This window comes from Schistocerca nitens, chromosome 3, assembly GCF_023898315.1.
Source record: "Schistocerca nitens isolate TAMUIC-IGC-003100 chromosome 3, iqSchNite1.1, whole genome shotgun sequence".
Lineage (NCBI taxonomy): Eukaryota > Metazoa > Arthropoda > Insecta > Orthoptera > Acrididae > Schistocerca > Schistocerca nitens.
This window is the reverse complement of record NC_064616.1, coordinates 454337884-454359767: the sequence shown is the minus strand read 5'-3', so window position 1 is coordinate 454359767 and position 21884 is coordinate 454337884. Positions and strand designations below refer to the sequence as shown.

At 38.1% G+C, this 21884-nt stretch overlaps 1 protein-coding gene across 1 annotated transcript in view; it reads right to left on the bottom strand.

Moving 5' to 3' along the window:
• LOC126248382 (uncharacterized) overlaps positions 1-21884 on the bottom strand; it is a 549077-nt gene that overhangs the window by 89960 nt on the left and 437233 nt on the right. Inside the window, exons 32-34 of the mRNA XM_049949323.1 lie at positions 16396-16458; positions 975-1037; positions 138-200 (exon numbers count right to left, since the gene is read on the bottom strand). Coding sequence (XP_049805280.1) covers positions 138-200; positions 975-1037; positions 16396-16458 — 189 coding nt within the window. The remainder of the gene's footprint in view (positions 1-137; positions 201-974; positions 1038-16395; positions 16459-21884) is intronic.

The window sequence follows — 21884 nt, the reverse complement described above, 5'->3', positions numbered from 1 at the left end:
AGAAGGTACGGTACAGTGGATGGAGTTTCAAGATACCCATGTACATACGTATATGTATGCAAGCACATAATGCACATGTAGAAATAACTATCAGTTAACAGTTTCTGAAATACTGATTTGGCAATTGCAATACTTACAGTACTACTGTCTTCCTTTGAAGGTTGAGGGCTATCCAGTAATCTTGTCTCAAGAACTGGCTCCTGTAATCAGAGCAATTACCTTTTCAGGTAAGTGTTATACATAATTAAAACAAAACAAAAAAATGTTAAAGTTAAAGAGAGACAAATAGCCTGGTCAAATACTTGAAACCTACGAGTGTTATTTTCTGCGACAACTTTCTCAACCATCGGTAGCAAGAATTATGTACCCTGAAGGGAGGTACTCTACAGCCTTAACAATCTTTCCAACTACTGAACATTATCCACATATGATGGTGAGATGTTCACACCACTCTTTCACATAAATTGCTTATGTTCATGACAGAAAAATAAAAGATAAAATCACTGTAATGGCAAAATAACTTCAGAGACAAACTTCAAGCCTCTAGGATACTTATGTACACTAAGGTGTTTCACAATGTCATTGCCTAGTATACTTAAAAATTGGGTACAGGCAATTGAAGGAAGGAAGGCCTGTATTTAATAACCTATCAATAACATCTTCATCAGAAACACAGCACAAACACACAGCACAGCACAAACACAAAGCTGAACACATTTCATAAAGTATGTGTTTCGTAAGCTGCCTTGTATTTCGATTTAAGAAGTGGCATTCTGTCAAAAGCCTTATAAGAAGGTACGGTACAGTGGATGGAGTTTCAAGATACCCATTTGCCACTTTGTGTCGGAAAGTGGGACATCAGTGATACGTGGAGTATGTACATACATATATGTATGCAAGCACATAATGCACATGTAGAAATAACTATCAGTTAACAGTTTCTGAAATACTGATTTGGCAATTGCAATATTTACCGTACTACTGTCTTCCTTTGAAGGTTGAGGGCTATCTAGTAATCTGGTCTCAAGAACTGGCTCCTGTAATCAGAGCAATTACCTTTTCAGGTAAGTGTTATACATAATTAAAACAAAACAAAAAAATGTTAAAATTATAGAGAGACAAATAGCCTGGTCAAATACTTAAAACCTACAAGCGTAATTTTCTGCGACAACTTTCTCAACCATCGGTAGCAAGAATTATGTACCCTGAAGGGAGGTACTCTACAGCCTTAACAATCTTTCCAACTACTGAACATAATCCACATATGATGGTGAGATGTTCACACCACTCTTTCACATAAATTGCTTATGTTCGTGACAGAAAAATAAAAGATAAAATCACTGTAATGGCACAATAACTTCAGAGACAAACTTCAAGCCACTGGGATACCTAAAGGTTCTCTCTTCAGTTGGCAACACTGCGCCGACGGGGACTCTTCGAGTATTTGGTGCACTAAATAATTATAAAAAGCGTTGTTATTAAGCTATTTTTAAACGTGTACAGGTGTTATAAATATAATATAAGTGTTGTTGAATTAGTGGAAGTGTTAGTGAAGTATAAAATAAGATTAAACGGGGTAAGAAGCGTATTTTTCTTCTCGCGCCTCTAGCACAAATCCTATGCTTAATTTCACGCGCGCGAATCTTAAGTAAGCAGTGAATTAAACTTATAGATAAATGTTTCCAGTTGGTATAAATATAATATAAGTGTTGTTACATTAGTGGAAGTGTTAGTGAAGTGTTAAAGAAGATTAAACGGGGTAAGAAGTTTATTTTCCTTCACGCGCCTATAGCACGGATTTTAGGCTTAATTTCACGCGCGTGTATCGTAAGTAAACAGTGAGTTATATGTAATCACCAGTTTTTTTATTCAGTACTCTTTCAGTTTATTTATATCTGCCTGAATAGTTTCTAGGGTCCTTTGTTTACGTTTTAGTCACTACTTAAATCAGCTTATACGATTTCTGTTTTTACCATGATTGAGAAGTGTGTGACATGCCGCAGGATCGTTAGTTCCGGGGTATGGTGTGATGGGTGCTGTAGTTTCTTTCATTGGGGCGAATGTAGTGGCGTGGGAAATGGGGACATAAATGAGGTTCACCAGTGGTATCATAGGATCTGCAGTAGAGATAGGAAAATACTGGAACAGGAAGGGAAAATTACAGCTCTTCAAGGCAAGGGAGGCTCTGGACAGGTTAAAGAGGGAGAAGGGTGAACAAAGGTGGAAAGTGGCAACAGGTAATAGGGGGAACAGGCAAAGGAGAGCATCAGACAGCTTTGTCATAAATCTTGAAAATAGATTTGACCTGTTGCCTCAGTCAGAATCGGATGAGCCTCATGTAGCTGAAGCTGTAGAAAGGGCACAACAAGCTTCCAAGGACTTGAAAAAGGTAGGGAAATTTGTAAAGAGAAGGAAGTTCTGTTGTTAGGTAGTTCCCATGGTAGAGGTTGTAGGGAAGCAGCCTACTCACGCTGTAGTAAATTCAAATCAGTTTCCATTGTGTTCCAGCCAGTCTGTTGTAACTAGCTCTGACGTCATAAATGTTGCGCAACACTTTAAAAATCAAGCAAATAACCTAAAACTCTTCTAGCAGGTCAGAAATAATATTAAATTAATGTGTGTTGAATATCAGTTCGATAACTTAAGCCATTTCCAAAATTTGGACGTTTTTCTGTAAAAATCATTGGCGCAACAGAAAAGAGCTAGAGACTTCAAAATTTATAGATTCATCTTTCATAATGATTTAATAAAAACAGTACTTTGGATTTCACAAATTAAGATTTTAGTGTAAATTCATGATTTTGTGGTTTTCGTCTCAAAACTGAAGGAAGCAAGATAAAGTAGGCTAATAAATAAGGCTAGGATGTTTAGATTTAAATAGGTTGGAGGTCCGCTATGACTATGAAGATGTGAAAAGTTTCTTTTGAATACCTATAAAATTATAGCGATAGCGGATCTCAAAAGGGACAGTTCAGAGCTCATCTGCTGCGTGCAGTGTAATTAAATTAATTCTCTCGCCCAAAATATTTAACTTAGCCACGTCAAAATTTTATTATCAATACTTACCTGCGTGCTGAATGCACAGTTAAATTAAGAGCTTCATCGGCCATCAGCAAAAGAAGCTATAATTTATTATGTAACTTGAAGTGGTGCATTACTAGCCCAGCGGCTACTCGGGAGAGCCGATTTGATCAGGCGTTCCCTTAGCCGTCCGCACCACGGCTTTATATATAAGAACGCTGCGCGAGGAAGCAAGGCCCCAGTTCTCTCCAGACGCTGAATAACACGCCATCTGTGTCTGCAGTCGCGTCGCATCGGTATCACTGCGACAAACAGCCTCGGGTGCCGTATTAAGTTACTAGATACGCGGAACCATGAGATCATTTCAAGTGAAGTGTTAATTCTGGGACGATTTTCATTATCTAGCTTCAGTTTGCGTATTGTCGTATTTTCACGTGCCGTCGCGGGACAGACATTCTACCAATTATTTAGCGTGGCGTTTGATGAAATACTCTCATCAAATTATGGCGAGCATTCATTTCAACATTTAATTCGGACATTTATAGTTGCATCAGCGCATTAGACTCTGAACTGCTCTGTTAGTTAGGTTGTAGGGATACTTATGTTTTTTTTATTTGTGAATTTGAGAATATACTCAACTATTTTGGAAAATCGTTTTTGATTAGAAATCCCGGACAATCTCCTAATTCCTCAGAGTTATAAGCTGCAGCTATAATATTATTCTCAGATGAAGTGGGCATGAGGAACTCTAATTACAGGCTTCACGTTTTGTTAAATCGCTTTCTGGGGGCTAAAAAGTAAATAGAGAGCCAGTGTTGAGAACGGCGAAAGACAGCATTAACAACATGCTAATAGCCAGAAACTGATTCAACAAACAAACATTTGAACAGCAATTATTATTTTTCTCCCCCACATAACCGCCGCCCCACAAGGTGTTGGCCAACTACTGCAGGAAAATCTAGGTCCAGAGTACCAGGTCACAAACTTTTTCAAGCCTAGTGCAGATCTGGGTCAGGTAACAGAGGATGTTGGTGTTTTATGCAAGGATTTCACAAAGGAGGATGCCGTGGTTATAGTGGGTGGTCCGGGAAATAGCATTGACAGAGACTCTGAATATTCCATAGCATCAGCAACAAAGCATACTAGTGTGGGATTTGTGACTGTGTTGAGACGCCATGATCGGCCTCATTTGAACTCTTCCGTAGTGAGGGTGAAGTTGGAGTGGCTGCTTAGGACGGATATAGGGTCCCATATTGGTTTGATTCCTGTGGATGCTATCGATAGGTGGGACTACACTAGGCATGGCCTTCACCTCAATAGGAAAGGGAAGGGAAAACTGTCTGGGTTGATTGCAGAAAACTTAAGGGGGGGACACTGGCACAAGTGGTAAAATACCAGTGCTCACAGGTGTGAGAGGGATGCCTTTTTTAGGATAGGGAAGGGGGAAAGAAAACGAGTTTTAAGAGAGATTGGCAGACACACTCAGTTTGAGAAAACAGTTGAACAGGAGTCAGATTTTATCATACAGCCTCCATTTAAACAGTGTTTAACAGAAAGTAATCAGAAACTGCCAGTTCATCTTCGCCAAAGAAGTTACAATCCCATTAGTATGCAGTATCAGTTATCTTTATTACACCAGAACATTCCGGGACTTAGAAATTAAGTTGATGCACTACTCATTTGTATCGATGAAATGAATTCATCTAACCAAATTGACATAATCTGCCTCTCTGAACATCAAGTGACCACTGATATAGATATGTTAGACATTTCAGGAGTTAAGCTAGCTTCCTACTTCTGCAGAGTAGATATGGATGGAGGAGGAGTTGCCACATTTATCAAAAACTGCAATAAATTCAAGAACATTGACATTAATAAATTCTGTTTAGAGCAGCATCTAGAAGCATGTGCAACAGAAGTAGAGTTCCATAACAGATCCTATATAATAATAACTATTTACCGAGCACCTGCAGGAAATTATAATCTATTCTTAGATCATCTAGAAGCTCTTTTGGGTTATTTAACAGGAAGAAACAAAGAAATTTTGATTGCTGGTGACTTTAATACAGATTTTCTAATGCAATCTTCCAGTACACATTCACTGCAGTTAGTAATGTTGTCTTTCAATCTAACTCACACTGTAAACTTTCCAACTAGGATCACTAAATCCTCAAGGACAGCCATTGATAACATTTTTATAGACAAATCAAAGGAACAAAATCATATCATAAAACCTGTTATAAATGGACTATCAGATCATGACATGTAGCTCCTTGTTTAAGATGTAAATTCTAAGCAGATTATCAAGACTGCTAAATCTGAGTACAGAAGAGTAGTCAATCAACCAAAAATTGAGTGTTTTAGAAAACTGCTCAAAGATATGAACTGGAAAGATGTTTATAGTGCTCATGACATGAATGAAAAATATAACACATTCATGAACAACGTCAGTACCATGTTTGAAAACTGTTTTCCTCCAAAAGTTACTCAAATTAAACAGAAGTCTATAATAAAACCATGGATTACACAAGGAATAAAGATTTCCTGTAAGACAAAAAGGAAAATGTATCTGTCGACCAAGAATAGCTCCAATGCTGATGATTTAGCTAAACACAAGGAATACTGTAAAACATTAAAAAAAGTAATTCAGACGTCTAAACAAATGCACTACGAGAAGAAGATAGCAATGTCAGGGAACAAAATAAAAACAATATGGGATATAGTGAAAGAGCAGACTGGTAGAACCAGAAAGGAACAGGAGCAAATAGCACTAAGGGTAGATGACACATTAGTAACTGATGGGCATAGTGTGGCAAATCTATTTTACAAGTACTTTATATCCATTACTGATAGAATGCGATTGTCAGGATCAGTAAATAATGCCCTTGAATATCTGAAATTAGCCTTTACAAATAGCTTCAGGTACATGAATATGTCACTCACTTCACCAAAAGAAATAACTTCCATAATAAAATCTTTAAAAACAAGGCATTCTAGTGGTTACGATGAAATATCAACAAAGTTAATTGAGGCATGTTCTTGTGAGTTTAGTACAATTCTATGTTACTTGTGTAACCAGGCAATTATAACTGGGACATTTCCTGAATGGCTAAAATATACAGATGTTAAGCCTCTATTCAAGAAAGGGGATAAAGAGATACCATCAGACTACAGACTGATTTCACTTTTGCCAGCATTCTCAAAAATTTTAGAAAAAGTAATGTACAGGCAGCTGCTCAACCATCTGACCACAAATAACATATTATCAAGAACACAGTTTGGATTTCTGAAGGGTTCTGATATCGAGAAGGCTATTTACACCTACAGTGAAAATGTACTTAATTCATTAAATAACAAATTACAAGCAGCAGGTATTTTCTGTGATTTGTCAAAATCATTTGATTGTGTGAACCACAACATCCTTTTAAGTAAATTAGAATTCTATGGTGTCACGGGCAGTGCTGCAAAATGGTTCAAGTCATACCTCACTAACAGGAAACAAAGGGTGACAGTGCAAGGGGCTAGTGAATTAAGTCATCAGTCATCTTCAGAATGGGAAGAAATTACATGTGGTGTCCCACAAGGATCCATCTTAGGGTCATTGCTTTTTCTTGTGTACATTAATGATGTCTCATCAGTTACACTGCCAGAAGCACGGTTCGTTTCGTTTGCAGATGACACAAGTATTGCAATAAACAGTATGTCAAGTGTAGTTCTAGAAAGATCTGCTAATGATATTTTCATGGATATTAATAAATGGTTTAAAGCCAACTCACTGACATTAAACTTCGAAAAGACTCACTATACGCAATTCAGAACCTGTAAGAGGTTTCCACCCAGCATATGCAACATATACGGAGAAGAGCAGATAGGAAGAGGTTGACAGTCTTAAATTCCTTGGATTACAACTTGGTAATAAATTCAGTTGGGAAGAGCACACCACAGAACTGCAGAAATGCCTTAACAAATCTATATTTGCAATACGAGTGTTAGTAGACATAGGCGACATAAAAATGAAAAAGCTTGCATACTTTGCCTACTTTCATTCCATAATGTCATATGGTATAATATTTTGGGGTAACTCTTCAAGTCAAACAAAAGTTTTCAGAGTCCAAAAGCGTGTAATACGTATTATTTGTGGAGTAAATTCACGGACGTCCTGTAGAAACTTCTTCAAAGAACTGGGTATACTAACTACTGCCTCTCAGTATATTTACTCATTAATGAAATTTGTCCTGAATAATATATATCTTTTTCCAAAAAACAGCTCAGTTCATACATACAATACCAGGAACAAAAATGATCTGCACAAGGACTTAAAAGCACTTACTTCAGTTCAAAAAGGGGTCCACTACTCAGGAACACTCATCTTCAATAATTTGCCAGTAAACACAAAGAAATTAGTTACAAATAAAGATCAGTTTAAAAGGAGCCTGAAAGACTTACTAGTGGCCAACTCCTTCTACTACATTGACGAATTTTTTAATAGAAACAAATGATGTATTGTATATATTCATACTGTTAGTATTGTTATTTCAGCTTTAAAAAAAAAAAATTGACATTTCCACATCCACGAGGATCTCCTCAGCACGGATCTATGGAACGAAAAACTAATCTAATCTAACCTAATCTAATCTATCTCAATATATGAGCGTAATGTGCAAATTTACAAGTATGAACTATATTCACAGTACACTAAGGTGCTTAACATGTCATTGCCTAGTGTATTTAAAAATTGGCTACAGGCAATTGAAGGCAGGAAAGCCTGTATTTAATATCCTATCAATAACATCTTCATTAGAAACACAGCACAAACATGCTTTAAAAAAAAGACAAAGACATAAATAACGAACATATCTCTGATATTTGTTCCCAGTACTTTCTACCAAATTATGTAACATTCATTTTAAGAACTCTTTCTTTTATTTGCCATGCTGCATTAATATTCTATTATTTAACTCTGAACATGGTAGCAAAAAATTCCCACAAAATTTTTTATCTTACACATCACTTGAATTCTTTAAATAATTCTCAAGATTTCTTTCCTGAAGCATTCTCTTGGGTGTACAAACAAAGGCTGCTAATAATTACACTTTATATTTGAAGCCAATGTATCCATAACACTGTTTATCGTATGGGTGACCAACTTTATGAGAATGATGTGCAGACTGTGTGCTGCAGGATTTGCGTGATTAGCAGTGTTGGTGTATAACTTGCTGTTAGGCACTGGTACTGGAATATCAATAGGGTTGAAACATCAGCATCAGTGTCCATTACAGTTTCAGAAGGTCAATATGTGTCTGCACAATGTCAGCAGGTCTTTCTCAAAAGCCATTCTACCAAAACACTGGCAATACTGCTGCTGTTGTTCATAAATATTGATCCATTGAAGGAATACGGAGATGTTCGCTTTCCACACAGGGGTTCAAGAATATGAATCAAAAGCTAGAATTAACTGCTGATTTGGGAGTTACTCCTGGGAGAGGTCAATGGAAAGTTGCAACACAAATTGTTGAAGAAGTTAGTGCTGGAATCACTGAGAATGCTGGATGAATTGTGCAGTCTTCAAGCAGTGCACAAACAGTGTCATGACAGCTGAACATTCCATGGTCTACCATTTGAAAAGTGCTGCAGACAACTGTGAAATCAATTTATGTAGGTACCTGGCTACAGGAGCAAGATATTTATACAGAAGCCTGTTTGTTTGGAAAATATGCTGTATAATTTTATTTACTCCACCCATTTCAGTTCTTTCAACCATCATCAACTGGATGAAAAAATTATAACATCTGCTGGTTTAGAAACACAGATTTCTCATAGAAGACACTTTCACATACCACATGTAGCATTAGCAAAACAGAAAACGCAACATAATAAAAGTCTGACAAACTCTTAAAAAACTTATAGGAAGTACATACGTCATCCTGATAGTTAATAGTCAGGAGTGCATGTTTAATTTATATAAGTGTTTTACAAGTGTGTCTAAATCTGATTATGATGCATTTTAAATTTGGCAACGCTACAGTTGGTGTATGAAAGTGTCTTCTATGAGAAATACGCTTTTCTAAACCAACAGATATAATAATGTTCTCCTCCAGTTGATGATGGTTGAAACAACCAAAAGTGGCTGAGGAAATATAATTTATACACCTCATTGGCAAACAATACACTTTTCTATAAGCTGTGGAACAGTATCTCTAGTGCAGTTCCAGGCTGTCTGTGGATGCAGATGGTTGTCCACAGTGAGCAGTGTTTCTAACCTGAAATGTAAATATGGTACGCAATTAATGAATGTTATTTTCTCATGTGGGAATTATAATTTGTTTCTTTCTGCAGTTTATTCATTACTTGTTTTTTGTATGTCCTTAATTACAACCACCCAGAACATCCACCACAACAAACCAATATCATTTCAACTTTTTCTACTGACTTCCAATCTTTTAAATGAGGCATGTTCTTCTAGGCTTTTCCTTTATTCCCCTCATTGCCACACATTAATAAATTCAGCAGTGGTATATTGTCACATTGTAACCACAATCAAGTTGATATGTGATTGCAGCATTGTCAATGAAGAACATCAGTTTGCACTGTAAGGAAGTTTATTACGGGCACCCACGTACAGATAGGATAGAACTGAACTCATCAATCAGAAATGCTGCTATTTACAAAAATTTTGAACATTTCAGAATATGCAAACACACATAATTTTGAGAGCTAGAATTAATTAATATTAAATTCAAGTAATTGCTGGTGGTCAGGTTCAGCCTGGCAATCCACCGGATCCCAGCAAGTGATGTTAACTGCTTCACCACGTTGTATGCTGCAGAGCTCTGGAATCACTCAGGAATGAGAGAAACAGGAAGTGCCAGGAAGCAAACGCAGAATGGCTGCACAAAAAATATGAAGAAATCGATAAAGAAATGATCATCAGAAGGACTGTCTCAGCATATATAAAAGTCAAAACAAGCTCCACTGAAATTAAAAGGCAGGGTGGCAACATTACGAGTGCAATGGGAATTCCACTGTTGAATACAGAGGAGAGAGGACATACGTGGAAAGAGGGGGAGGAGTTATGTGATGACATGACAGAACAAGAAATTGAAGTCAATGTGGAAGAGATTAGGGATCTAGTATTAGTGTTAGAATTTAAAAGACCTTAGGAAGACTTGATATCAAATAAATCAGAAGGGAAAGATAACATTCCATCAGAAATTCTAAAATCATTGGACAAGTGGCAACAAAATTGCTAATCATCCTGGTGTGTAGAGTCTATGATCCTGGTTGCATACCATCAGCCTTTTGGGAAAATTATCACCTACACATTTCCGTTTCCCAAGACACCAAGGGCAGATTCGTGTGGGATCTATTGGACAATCAGAGTAACAATTCATGTATGCAAGTTGCTGTCAAGAATAATATACAGAAGAATGGAGAAGATAACTGAGGATCTATTACATGACAATCAGTTCAGCATTAGGAAAGGGAAAGGTAAAATGGGGGCAGTCCTGACATGATTGACAATCAAAGCAATATCAAAGAAAAATCAAAACACATTCATTGGATCTGCCAACAAAGAAAAAGTTTTAGACACTAAAATGGTGTAAGATGTTCCAAATTCTGAGAAAAATAGACAATTGTGAAATCAATTTATCCATCCACCACGACTAACCATTTTAATTTAAACTAGGAGTAAGTTATAGGAAAAGATGGGTAATACACAATTTGTATAAGAACCAAGAGGGAACAATAAAACTGGAAACAAAGAAAGCAGTGCTCAGATTAAAATGAGTGTAAGATTGAGACATAATGTTTCACATCTACTGATCAGTATATACATCAGATAAACAGAGACAGAAACGGTGGGGGTGGGGGGTGGGGGAGTTGAAGAACAAGGTGACATAATATCAGTGATAAGATTTGCTGATGAATTACAGGATCTGTTGAATAGACTAAACAGTCCAATGAGTACTGACTACGGAGTGAAAGTAAACCAAAGAAAGACCAAAGTAATGAGAAGCTGCAGATAAGAGAATACAATGCAAAACTGATAATCACTATGTTAAGGAGTTCTCATACCTCAGAAGGAAAATGACACATGATGGGCAAAGCAAGGAAGACCTAACAAGCAGACCGGGACAGACAAAGAGGGTATTCCTGGACAAAAGATGTATACTAGTATCACACACTGCTCTAAATTTGAGGAAGAAATTTCTGAGAATGCACATTCGGAGCACAGCTATGTACGATAGTGTCTCACGGACTGTGTAAAAGCCGGAACAGAAGATAATCGAAGTGTTGAAATGTGGTTTTACAGAAGAATGTAAAAAATTTGGTGGGCTAATAAGGTAAAAAATCAGGAGGTTCTTCACAGAACAGTTGAAGAATGTAATGTATGGAGAACACTAACAAGAAGAATATGTAGGACAATAGGACATGAGTTACGAGATTAAGCGATAACTTTCATGCTACTAGAGGGAGCTGCAGAAGGTAAAAGCAGCAGCGGAAGATAGAGATTGAGAAACATTCAAAAAATAACTAAGGCTCTATGGTGCAAGTGCTATTCTGAGATGAAGAGATCGCCACAGGAAACGAATTTATAGCATGCTTCATTAAACCAGTCTGACATCTGAACACCACATTAAAAAAAATCTTTGAAAGGCACACAGCATCCTTGTGTTTGTATGTGGTTTTGTACACCACTGCGACACCATACTCCTGAAGCCTCAGCATACAAACACCCAGTCAATCTGACTGATTCACTGTGCTCATCATCTAGAGAAGAGAATCTTGGTTCATTACCGGCATGATTAATTTGCAAATAAATAAAGATAGACTTGTTCATGACCCCCACAATTCCTGGGCACTCTTTTGGTTTGAGAGTAGTCATCTCAGACTTGGAGGAGAATACTCTGGAAGCATAAGCTATCACCTATTCGGCACCTTCCTCAACATGTACTATAAAAGCTATGATGGTAGGTGAAGTTCATGCTTCCTTAAGGACCAGTCAAAATTTTCTTGCACCACACACTAGGAAAATTTGTCATCTCCCTGCAGCAGTTCTTGCAATGGACATGCGTGGGTAGGGTAAGCACATCCTGAATGAACTTCTCACATCACAGTTGTGCCAAGAAGGCGGAAAAACTTGTGCCTGCTTTTATTTTCTTTGGATCAGAATGACTCCATTGCCATTAACTAAATGGACCAATTTTTTTTCTTTTCCTTTTTTTTTTTTCAGGTGAACGATAGGAAGTCTTTCAGATTCAGGGAGGCTTTCAGTGTGTATACACTTTAGCACAGTTCTCAGGTGGCTCGGATGTTCTTCAAATGTCTTCCAAAAATGACAGTATCATCCAAACAGCACAAATATGTTGTCCATATAAGGTGTTGAAGAATGATGACCATTATATGTTCAAATGCGGTTGGTGCATTATATTGTCCAAAAGGCATAACTTTGAACTGATAAAAACTGTCAGGAGTTTTGATGGAAATCTTTCTCATGTCAGCCTGATCAACCTCAGTTTTCCAATAGCCTGTCTATATGTCGGTAACTCAGAAATACTTTGCTCCTTTTGAGCAATCTGGATGGTCATCAACAACTGGCAATGGAGAAATACACTATGTGATCAAAAGTATCTAGACACCACCAAAAACATACATGTTTCATATTAAGTGCATTGTCCTGCCACCTACTGCCAGATATTCCATATCAGCGACCTCAGTAGTAATTAAACATCATGACGGAGCAGACTGGGGCACTCCATGGAACTCACAGACTTCAAACGTGGTAGGGTGATTGGGTGTCACTTGCGTCATACGTCTGTACTCGAGATTTCCACACTCCTAAACATCCCTAGGTCCACTGTTCCTGATGTGATAGTGAATTGGAAACATGTAGGAATATGTACAGCACAAAAATGTAGAGGTCGAACTCATCTGTTAACTGACAGGGACCACAGACAGTTGAAGAGAGTCGAGTACTATGACAGTTAGGTGGGAGGTGAGAAAACTTCAATTTTGTGGTTGAGCGGCTGCTCATAAGCCACACATAACGTCGGTAAATGCCAGACAAACCCTCGCTTGGTGTAAGGAGCGTAAACATTTGATGATTGAATAGTGAAATATTATTGAGTGGAGTGACAAATTACGGTACACAATGTGGAGGGGGCTTGCATCCCTTCTTGTTTTTCATGGCACTATCACAGCACAGGCCTACATTGATGTTTTAAAGCACCTTCTTGATTCCCACTGTTGAAGAGCAATTCGGGGATGGAGATTGCATCTTTCAACATGACTGAGCGCCTATTCATGCGCCTGTGGCACACTGGTTTCAAGACAATAACATCCCTGTAATGTATTGGTCTGCACAGAGTCCTGACCTGAATCCTATAGAACACCTTTGGGATGTTTCGGAACACCGTCTTTGTGCCAGGACTCACCGAGCAACATTAATACCTTTCCTCAATGCAGCACACTTTGAAGAATTGGTTGCCATTTCCCACGAAACCTTCCAGCACCTGATTGAACATATGCCTAGGGTGGAAGCTGTCATCAGGGCTAGGAGTGGACCAACGCAATTTTAAATTCCAGCATTATGGATGGAGTGTGCCAGAAACTTGTGACTCATTTTCAGCCAGGCGTTCAGATACTTCTGATCACATAGTGTGTATTTTTTGCTAATATAGCTCAGTAGTCAATGCACAAATGTCATATGCCATGTGTGTTTCTCACTATGACCATAGGAGAGAACGAAGGACACACTGAGCGTTTAATGATGATATTTTGCACCACTTTCTCCATTCCACCTGCGTTATTCATCATTCATCTGGCAACAATCTATATGAGTGCTGGCTAATTGAAGGATGATCCACAGTGCAATCAACAATACACAGAAACAGACCTCTGAATTGGCTAGCTCATAGAGAGGCAGGCCGTCGATGAAGATGTCAATGAGATTTTGTGATATCTTAGTGACTGTCATCCATGGAAGATCTTTATCTGTGGTGGATTCACCCCCATACGTAGGCGATTCACTTCGTTTTTCAAATTCAGTGGCTAGGAGAGTGGCTGGTACCTCTGACATAGACAGGACATGGCAACACCATTTTGGAGAACAACTGCACAACGGTATGACAATGGCGTTCATCCCATAGTTGACTGTAATCATCTACAGCTTCCTGGCATGAAGAGAAATGTTGTGATTGTTGACATCTGGTGGTGTAACAATTGCCAAACACTTGCCTTCTTCCCCTGCAACAGTATACACTGTGTCCAGGTGGACTACAGTGGATACAAACTGCCTTGTTTCTCCTGCTCTCCAAATGTCTGTTGCTCAGTGGTGCATTATCCTTGGCAGGAGGAATCGTTGAACCTGCTTTGGTCAGGTGCTGGCTACAGTATTAGTTCAAGTTGACCAAATCAATTCATGCTGACAAGTTTCACTGGTGGCCAAGACTGGTGCTAAAGACTGATATACCACTTCTTTAACACACTGTGTGTGTGTGTGTGTGTGTGTGTGTGTGTGTGTGTGTGTGTGGTGCGCGCGCGTATTTTAATTGGTTGAACGATGTAGTCATCAGCACCCATACGCTGACTATGTAGGACCAATGGGGCTTCTCCCTTGTGCTCTTGTTTACAAAACACACACGACTCCTCTGAATGGTACAATGGAGCAAGTGAGGCAAGGTTGACCATTACTAACAATGAGATCTGATCTGGACAACCACTAAGAGGCAAGTCCCGAAAAGCAGATCGGCGGATCATAAAAAGAGTAACGGGCGGAGACAGTCGATCGCTAACGTACTAAGAGCGGTGACCTACATTTGCTGAGGTAGAAGTGAAGACAAAACAAAAATCGTAAAACACGTGACACATTCAACTCATCATCACCTAAATTTGTGGACAGGTCTGTCACATTTTACACAATCTATCACTTGCTGGCATGTGGTCAGTGTACATGGCCATTACCTCTTGTGTTCTTAGTATGACATTCTGGCTATCATATGTTTAATCTCTTCTTGCACTACCTGTCATATAAGACAGGCAAGATCATGGTGGTCTTCCACAACTACAACTGGTATCACATTTGGGAGTCAAATCATATCTCATTCCTCTGACTCTATTCTCTACTCCTCCTTAATTCTCTAGAGCAACATCATGAATTTTTCTGCTGTTGTGACGTCCTTTACCTCAAGAGCTGAACATATTTCATAAAGTATGTGTTTTGTAAGCTGTCTTGATTTCCAATTTAAGAAGTGGCATTAGGGTCAAACTTCCACTAGGCAAATCTGAAGTCATTGTCACCAAAAGTTTTCTTCAGTTCAGCATGGAATTTATCTAGCTATCAAGCTTCTCTTCACTTTTCTCACAACACTGGTGGGCTGAGAACTCAAGTAAAAGTACACATTTGCCTAGCTTATCGTGTCATCCCACATGTTGTATTTGCTAACTTGGTGAGCTCCTTCAACCATTTTGTCAGGCACTTCCCAGAACTCCCAGGAAACATTGACGGATGCCCAATTTCCAGCTCTTTTGGAATCCATTGGTTTCCTGAATATACAGAATGTGGGAATTATGTACTGCTTATATTCCAGTAATATACATGTTTTGAATTACTCAACATCTCCACCAAACAGTGCCACATCATAACCACAATCAAGTCCAAATCAAAAAGTTTCATCGTCAGTGACATACAACATCTAGGACTAAAATAATTTTCATTGTAGACACCATTGTACAGAGAGAACAAAACTGAACTCCTCGATAGAAACTTCCAATATTCCACAATATGCAAACATTACAAACTTAAGAAATGTCAATTACCTTCCAGAAATGATAAATAGTAAAATAAGCAGTAACTATTGGTGGTCAATTTGAACACAAAACCCAGAGTACACAAGCCAGTGCCACTAACTTCTCCACAACATCCCATGCTGTATAGCTTGACGCAAAGTATTGAGTTAATATTTTAAAATTTAGAAGCATGTGTCACAGTGACAAATACTGAATTAACTTTTATTCTTGATATTCAAATAAATGATCACCATGGACTAGGGGTGGAACCCATGAATTCTGCTGTAAATGACCTGGGTCTTATTCAAGCCATTTCTTAAATTATGCATTAAAATCTACAGCAATGGCACCCGAAGAGCTCCAGTGTAAGGGTCACCATCATTCTGTCAAAAGTGTTATAAGAAAGGACAGTACAGTGGGTGGAGATTCAAGATACCCATTTGCACTTTCTGTCAGAAAGTGCCACATCAGTGACATGTGGAGTATGTACATACGTACATATGTATGCAAGCATGTAATGCAGATGTAGAAATAACTATCAGTTAACAGTTTCTGAAATACTGATTTAGGAATTGCAATACTTACAGTACTACTGTTTTCCTTTGAAGGTTGAGGGCTATCCGGTACTCTTGTCTCAAGAACTGGCTCCTGTAATCAGAGTAATTACCTTTTCAGGTAAGTGTTATATATAATTAAAACAAAACTAAAAATGTTATATTATAGAGAGATAAATAGCCTGCTCAAATACTTAAAACCTACGAGTGTTATTTTCTGCGACAACTTTCTCTACCATCGGTAGCAGGAATTATGTACCCTGAAGGGAGGTACTCAATAGCCTTAACAATCTTTCCAACTACTAAACATAATCCACATATGATGGTGAGATGTTCACACCACTCTTTCACATAAATTGCTTATGTTCATGACAGAAAAATAAAAGGTAAAATCACTGTAATGGCACAATAACTTCAGAGACAAACTTCAAGCCACTCGGATACCTAAAGGTTCTCCCTTCTTTCATCTCAATATATGAGTGTAACGTGCAAATTTACAAGTATAAACTATAATCACAGTACACTAAGGTGCTTGACATGTCATTGCCTAGTGTATTTAAAAATTGGCTACAGGCAATTGAAGGAATGAAGGCCTGTATTTAATATCCTATCAATAACTTCTTCATTAGAAACACAGCACAAACATGCTTAAAAAAAAAGACAAAGACATAAATAACGAACATATCTCTGATATTTGCTCCCAGTACTTTCTACCAAATTATGTAACATTCATTTTAAGAACTCTTTCTTTTATTTGCCATGCTGCATTAATATTTTATTATTTAACTCTAATCTTGGTAGCAGAAAATTCTCACGTCTTTTTTAATTTTACACATCACTTGAATTTTCTAAATAAACTCTCAAGATTTCTGGCCTGAAGCATTCTCTTGGCTGTACAAACAAAGGCTGCTAATAATTACACTTTATATTTGAAGCCACTGTAGACATAACACTGTTTACAATATTGGTGACCAACTTTATGAGAATGATGTGCAGACTGTGTGCTGCAGGATTTGTGTGGTTAGTAGTGTTGGTGTCATAACTTGCTGTTAGGCACTGGTACTGGAATGTCAACAGGATTGAAACATCATCATCATCAGTGTCCATTACAGTTGCAGGTCAACATGGGTCTACACAATGTCAGCAGGGATTTCTCAAAAGCCATTCTACCAAAACACTGGCAATACTGCTGCTGCTGTTCATGAGTATTGATTGATTGAAGGACTTCGAAGATGTTTGCTTTCCACACCGGGGTATAAGAACATGAATCAAAAGCTCGAATTAACTGCTGATTTGGGAGTTACTCCTGGGAGAAGCTGATGGACAATTGCACCACAAATCGTTCAAAAAGTTAGTGTTGAAATCACTGAGATTGCTGGATGAATTGTGCAGTCTTCAAGCAGTGCACAAGCTGTGTCATGACAGCTGAACATTCCATGGTCTACCATTTGAAAAGTGCTGCACACAATTGGAAAATCAATTTATGTTGGTAACTGGCTAGAGCAGAAAGATATTTGACAGAAGCACGTTTATTTGGAAAATATGCTGCATAATTTTATTTACTCCATCAATTTCAGTTGTGTCAACCATCATCAACTGGATGAAAAAATTATATCATCTGTTGGTTTAGAAATGTATATTTCTCATAGAACACACTTACATATATCACATGTAGCTTCGGCAAAACAGAAAATGCTACACAATGAGATTGTGACAAACTCTTAAAAACTTGTAGAAACTTCATATGTAATCCTGATAGTTAATAGTCAGGAATGCATGTGTAATTTATATAAGCTTTTTACAAGTGTGTCAAAATCTGATTATGATGCATTTTAAATTAGCCAATGCTACAGTTGGAGTATGAAAGTGTCTTCTATGAGAAATACACTTTTCTTAACCAACAAATATAATCATTTTCTCCTCCAGTTGATGATGGGTGAACAACCATAAGTGGCTGAATAAATATAATTTATACACCTCAATGGCAAACAATACACTTTTCTATAAACTGTGAAACAGAATCTCTAGGAGAGTTCCAGGCTGTCTGTGGATGCAGATAGTTGTCATCAGTGAGCAGTGTTTCCAAAGTGAAACGTAAATATGAGACGCAATTAATGAATGTTATTTTCTCATGTGGGAATTAAAACGTGTTTCAACAGTTTCAATATTTGTCATCTCCATGTCCTTAATTATAACCACCCTGAGAACATCAATCACGACAAACCATTTTCATTTGAACTTATTCTACTGACTTCCAATCTTTTAAATGAGGCATGTTGTTCTAGGTTTTTCTTTAACTTCTCTTATTGCCGCACATTAATAAATTCAGCTGTGGCATATTGTCATATTATAATGACAATCAAGTTGAAATGTGATTGCAGCATTGTCAATGAAGAACAGCATTTTGCACTGTATACCAGTTTATTACAGACACCCATGTACAGATAGGATGGAACTAAAATTATTGATTAGAAATGCTGCTATTTACAAAAATGTTAAATATTTCAGAATATGCAAATAAATACAAATACAAAATCAAATAGGGGTAATGCAGGAGTAGGTTTAATAATGAATAAAAAAATAGGAGTGCGGGTTAGCTACTACAAACAGCATAGTGAACGCATTATTGTGGCCAAGATAGACACAAACCCCATGTCTACTACAGTAGTACAAGTTTATATGCCAACCAGCTCTGCAGATGATGAAGAAATTGATGAAATGTATGACGAGATAAAAGAAATTATTCAGGTAGTGAAGGGAGACGAAAATTTAATAGTCATGGGTGACTGGAATTCATCAGTAGGAAAAGGGAGAGAAGGAAACATAGTAGGTGAATATGGATTGGGGGGAAGAAATGAAAGAGCAAGCCGCCTTGTAGAATTTTGCACAGAGCATAACTTAATCATAGCTAACACTTGGTTCAAGAATCATAAAAGAAGGTTGTATACATGGAAGAATCCTGGAGATACTAAAAGGTATCAGATAGATTATATAATGGTAAGACAGAGATTTAGGAACCAGGTCATAAATTGTATGACATTTCCAGGGGCAGATGTGGACTCTGACCACAATCTACTGATTATGAACTGTAGATTACAACTGAAGAAACTGCAAAAAGGTGGGAATTTAAGGAGATAGGACCTGGATAAACTGACTAAACCAGAGGTTGTAGAGAGTTTCAGGGAGAGCATAAGGGAACAACTGACAGGAATGGGGGAAATAAATACAGTAGAAGAAGAATGGGTAGCTCTGAGGGATGAAGTAGTGAACGCAGCAGACAATCAAGTAGGTAAAAAGACGAGGGCTAATAGAAATCCTTGGGTAACAGAAGAAATATTGAATTTAATTGATGAAAGGAGAAAATATAAAAATGCAGTAAATGAAGCAGGCAAAAAGGAATACAAACGTCTCAAAAATGAGATCAACAGGAAGTGCAAAATGGCTAAGCAGGGATGGCCAGAAGACAAATGTAAGGATGTAGAGGCTTATCTCACGAGGGGTAAGTTAGATACTGCCTACAGTAAAATTAAAGAGACCTTTGGAGAGAAGAGAACCACTTGCATGAATATCAAGAGCTCAGATGGAAACCCAGTTCTAAGCAAAGAAGGGAAAGCAGAAAGGTCGAAGGAGTATATAGAGGTTCTATACAAGGGTGATGTACTTGAGAACAGTATTATGGAAATGGAAGAGGATGTAAAAAATGGCTCTGAGCACTATGGGACTCAACTGCTGAGGTCATTAGTCCCCTAGAACTTGGAACTACTTAAACCTAACTAACCTAAGGACATCACAAACATCCATGCCCGAGGCAGGATTCGAACCTGCGACCGTAGCGGTCTTGCGGTTCCAGACTGCAGCGCCTTTAACCGCACGACCACTTCGGCCGGCAGGAAGAGGATGTAGATGAAGATGAAATGGGAGATATGATACTGCGTGAAGAGTTTGACAGAGCACTGACAGACCTGAGTCGAAACAAGGCCCTGGGAGTAGACAACATTCCATTAGAACTACTGACAGCCTTGGGGGAGCCAGCCCTGACAAAATTCTACCATCTGGTGAGCAAGATGTATGTGACCGGCGAAATATCGTCAGACTACAAGAAGAATATAATAATTCCAATCCCAAAGAAAGCAGGTGTTGACAGATGCAAAAATTACCGAACTATCAGTTTAATAAGTCACAGTTGCAAAATACTAACGCAGATTCTTTACAGATGAATGGAAAAACTGGTAGAAGCCGACCTCGGGGAATATCAGTTCGGATTCCGTAGAAATATTGGAACACGTGAGGCAATACTGATCTTACGACTCACCTTAGAAGAAAGATTAAGGAAAGGCAAACCTACGTTCCTAGCATTTGTAGACTTAGAGAAAGCTTTTGAAAATGTGGACTGGAATACTCTCTTTCAAATTCTGGAGGTGGCAGGGGTAAAATACAGGGAGCAAAAGGCTATTTACAATTTGTACAGAAACCAGATGGCAGTTATAATAAAAGTGGAGGGGCATGAAAGGGAAGCAGTGGTTGGGAAGGGAGTGAGACAGGGTTGTAGCCTCTCCCCAATGTTATTCAATCTGTATATTGAGCAAGCAGTAAAGGAAACAAAAGAAAAATTCGGAGTAGGTATTAAAATTCATGGAGAAGAAATAAAAACTTTGAGGTTCGCCGATGACATTGTAATTCTGTCAGAGACAGCAAAGGACTTGGAAGAGCAGTTGAACGGAATGGACAGTGTCTTGAAAGGAGGATATAAGATGAACATCAACAAAAGCAAAATGAGGATAATGGAATGTAGTCAAATTAAATCGGGTGATGCTGAGGGAATTAGATTAGGAAATGAGACACTTAAAGTAGTAAAGGAGTTTTGCTATTTAGGGAGTAAAATAACTGATGATGGTCGAAGTAGAGAGTATATAAAATGTAGACTGGCAATGGGAAGGAAAGCGTTTCTGAAGAAGAGAAATTTGTTAACATCGAGTATAGATTTAAGTGTCAGGAAATCGTTTCTGAAAGTATTTGTATGGAGTGTAGCCATGTATGGAAGTGAAACATGGACGATAAATAGTTTGGACACGAAGAGAATAGAAGCTTTCAAAATGTGGTGCTACAGAAGAATGCTGAAGATTAGATGGGTAGATCGCATAACTAATGAGGAGGTATTGAATAGAATTGGGGAGAAGAGAAGTTTGTGGCACAACTTGACAAAAAGAAGGGACTGGTTGGTAGGACATGTTTTGAGGCATCAAGGGATCACAAATTTAGCATTGGAGGGCAGCGTGGAGGGTAAAAATCGTAAAGGGAGACTTGAGATGAATACACTAAGCAGATTCAGAAGGATGTAGGTTGCAGTAAGTACTGGGAGATGAAGAAATTGCAGTCAATATAAAGGACATAAGGGATCCAGTATTAGTGTTAGAATTTGAAAGACCTTTGGAAGACTTGAAATCAAATGAATCACAAGAGAAAGATAACATTCCCCCAATGATTTCTAAAATCATTGGGGGAAATCGGAACAATATTGCT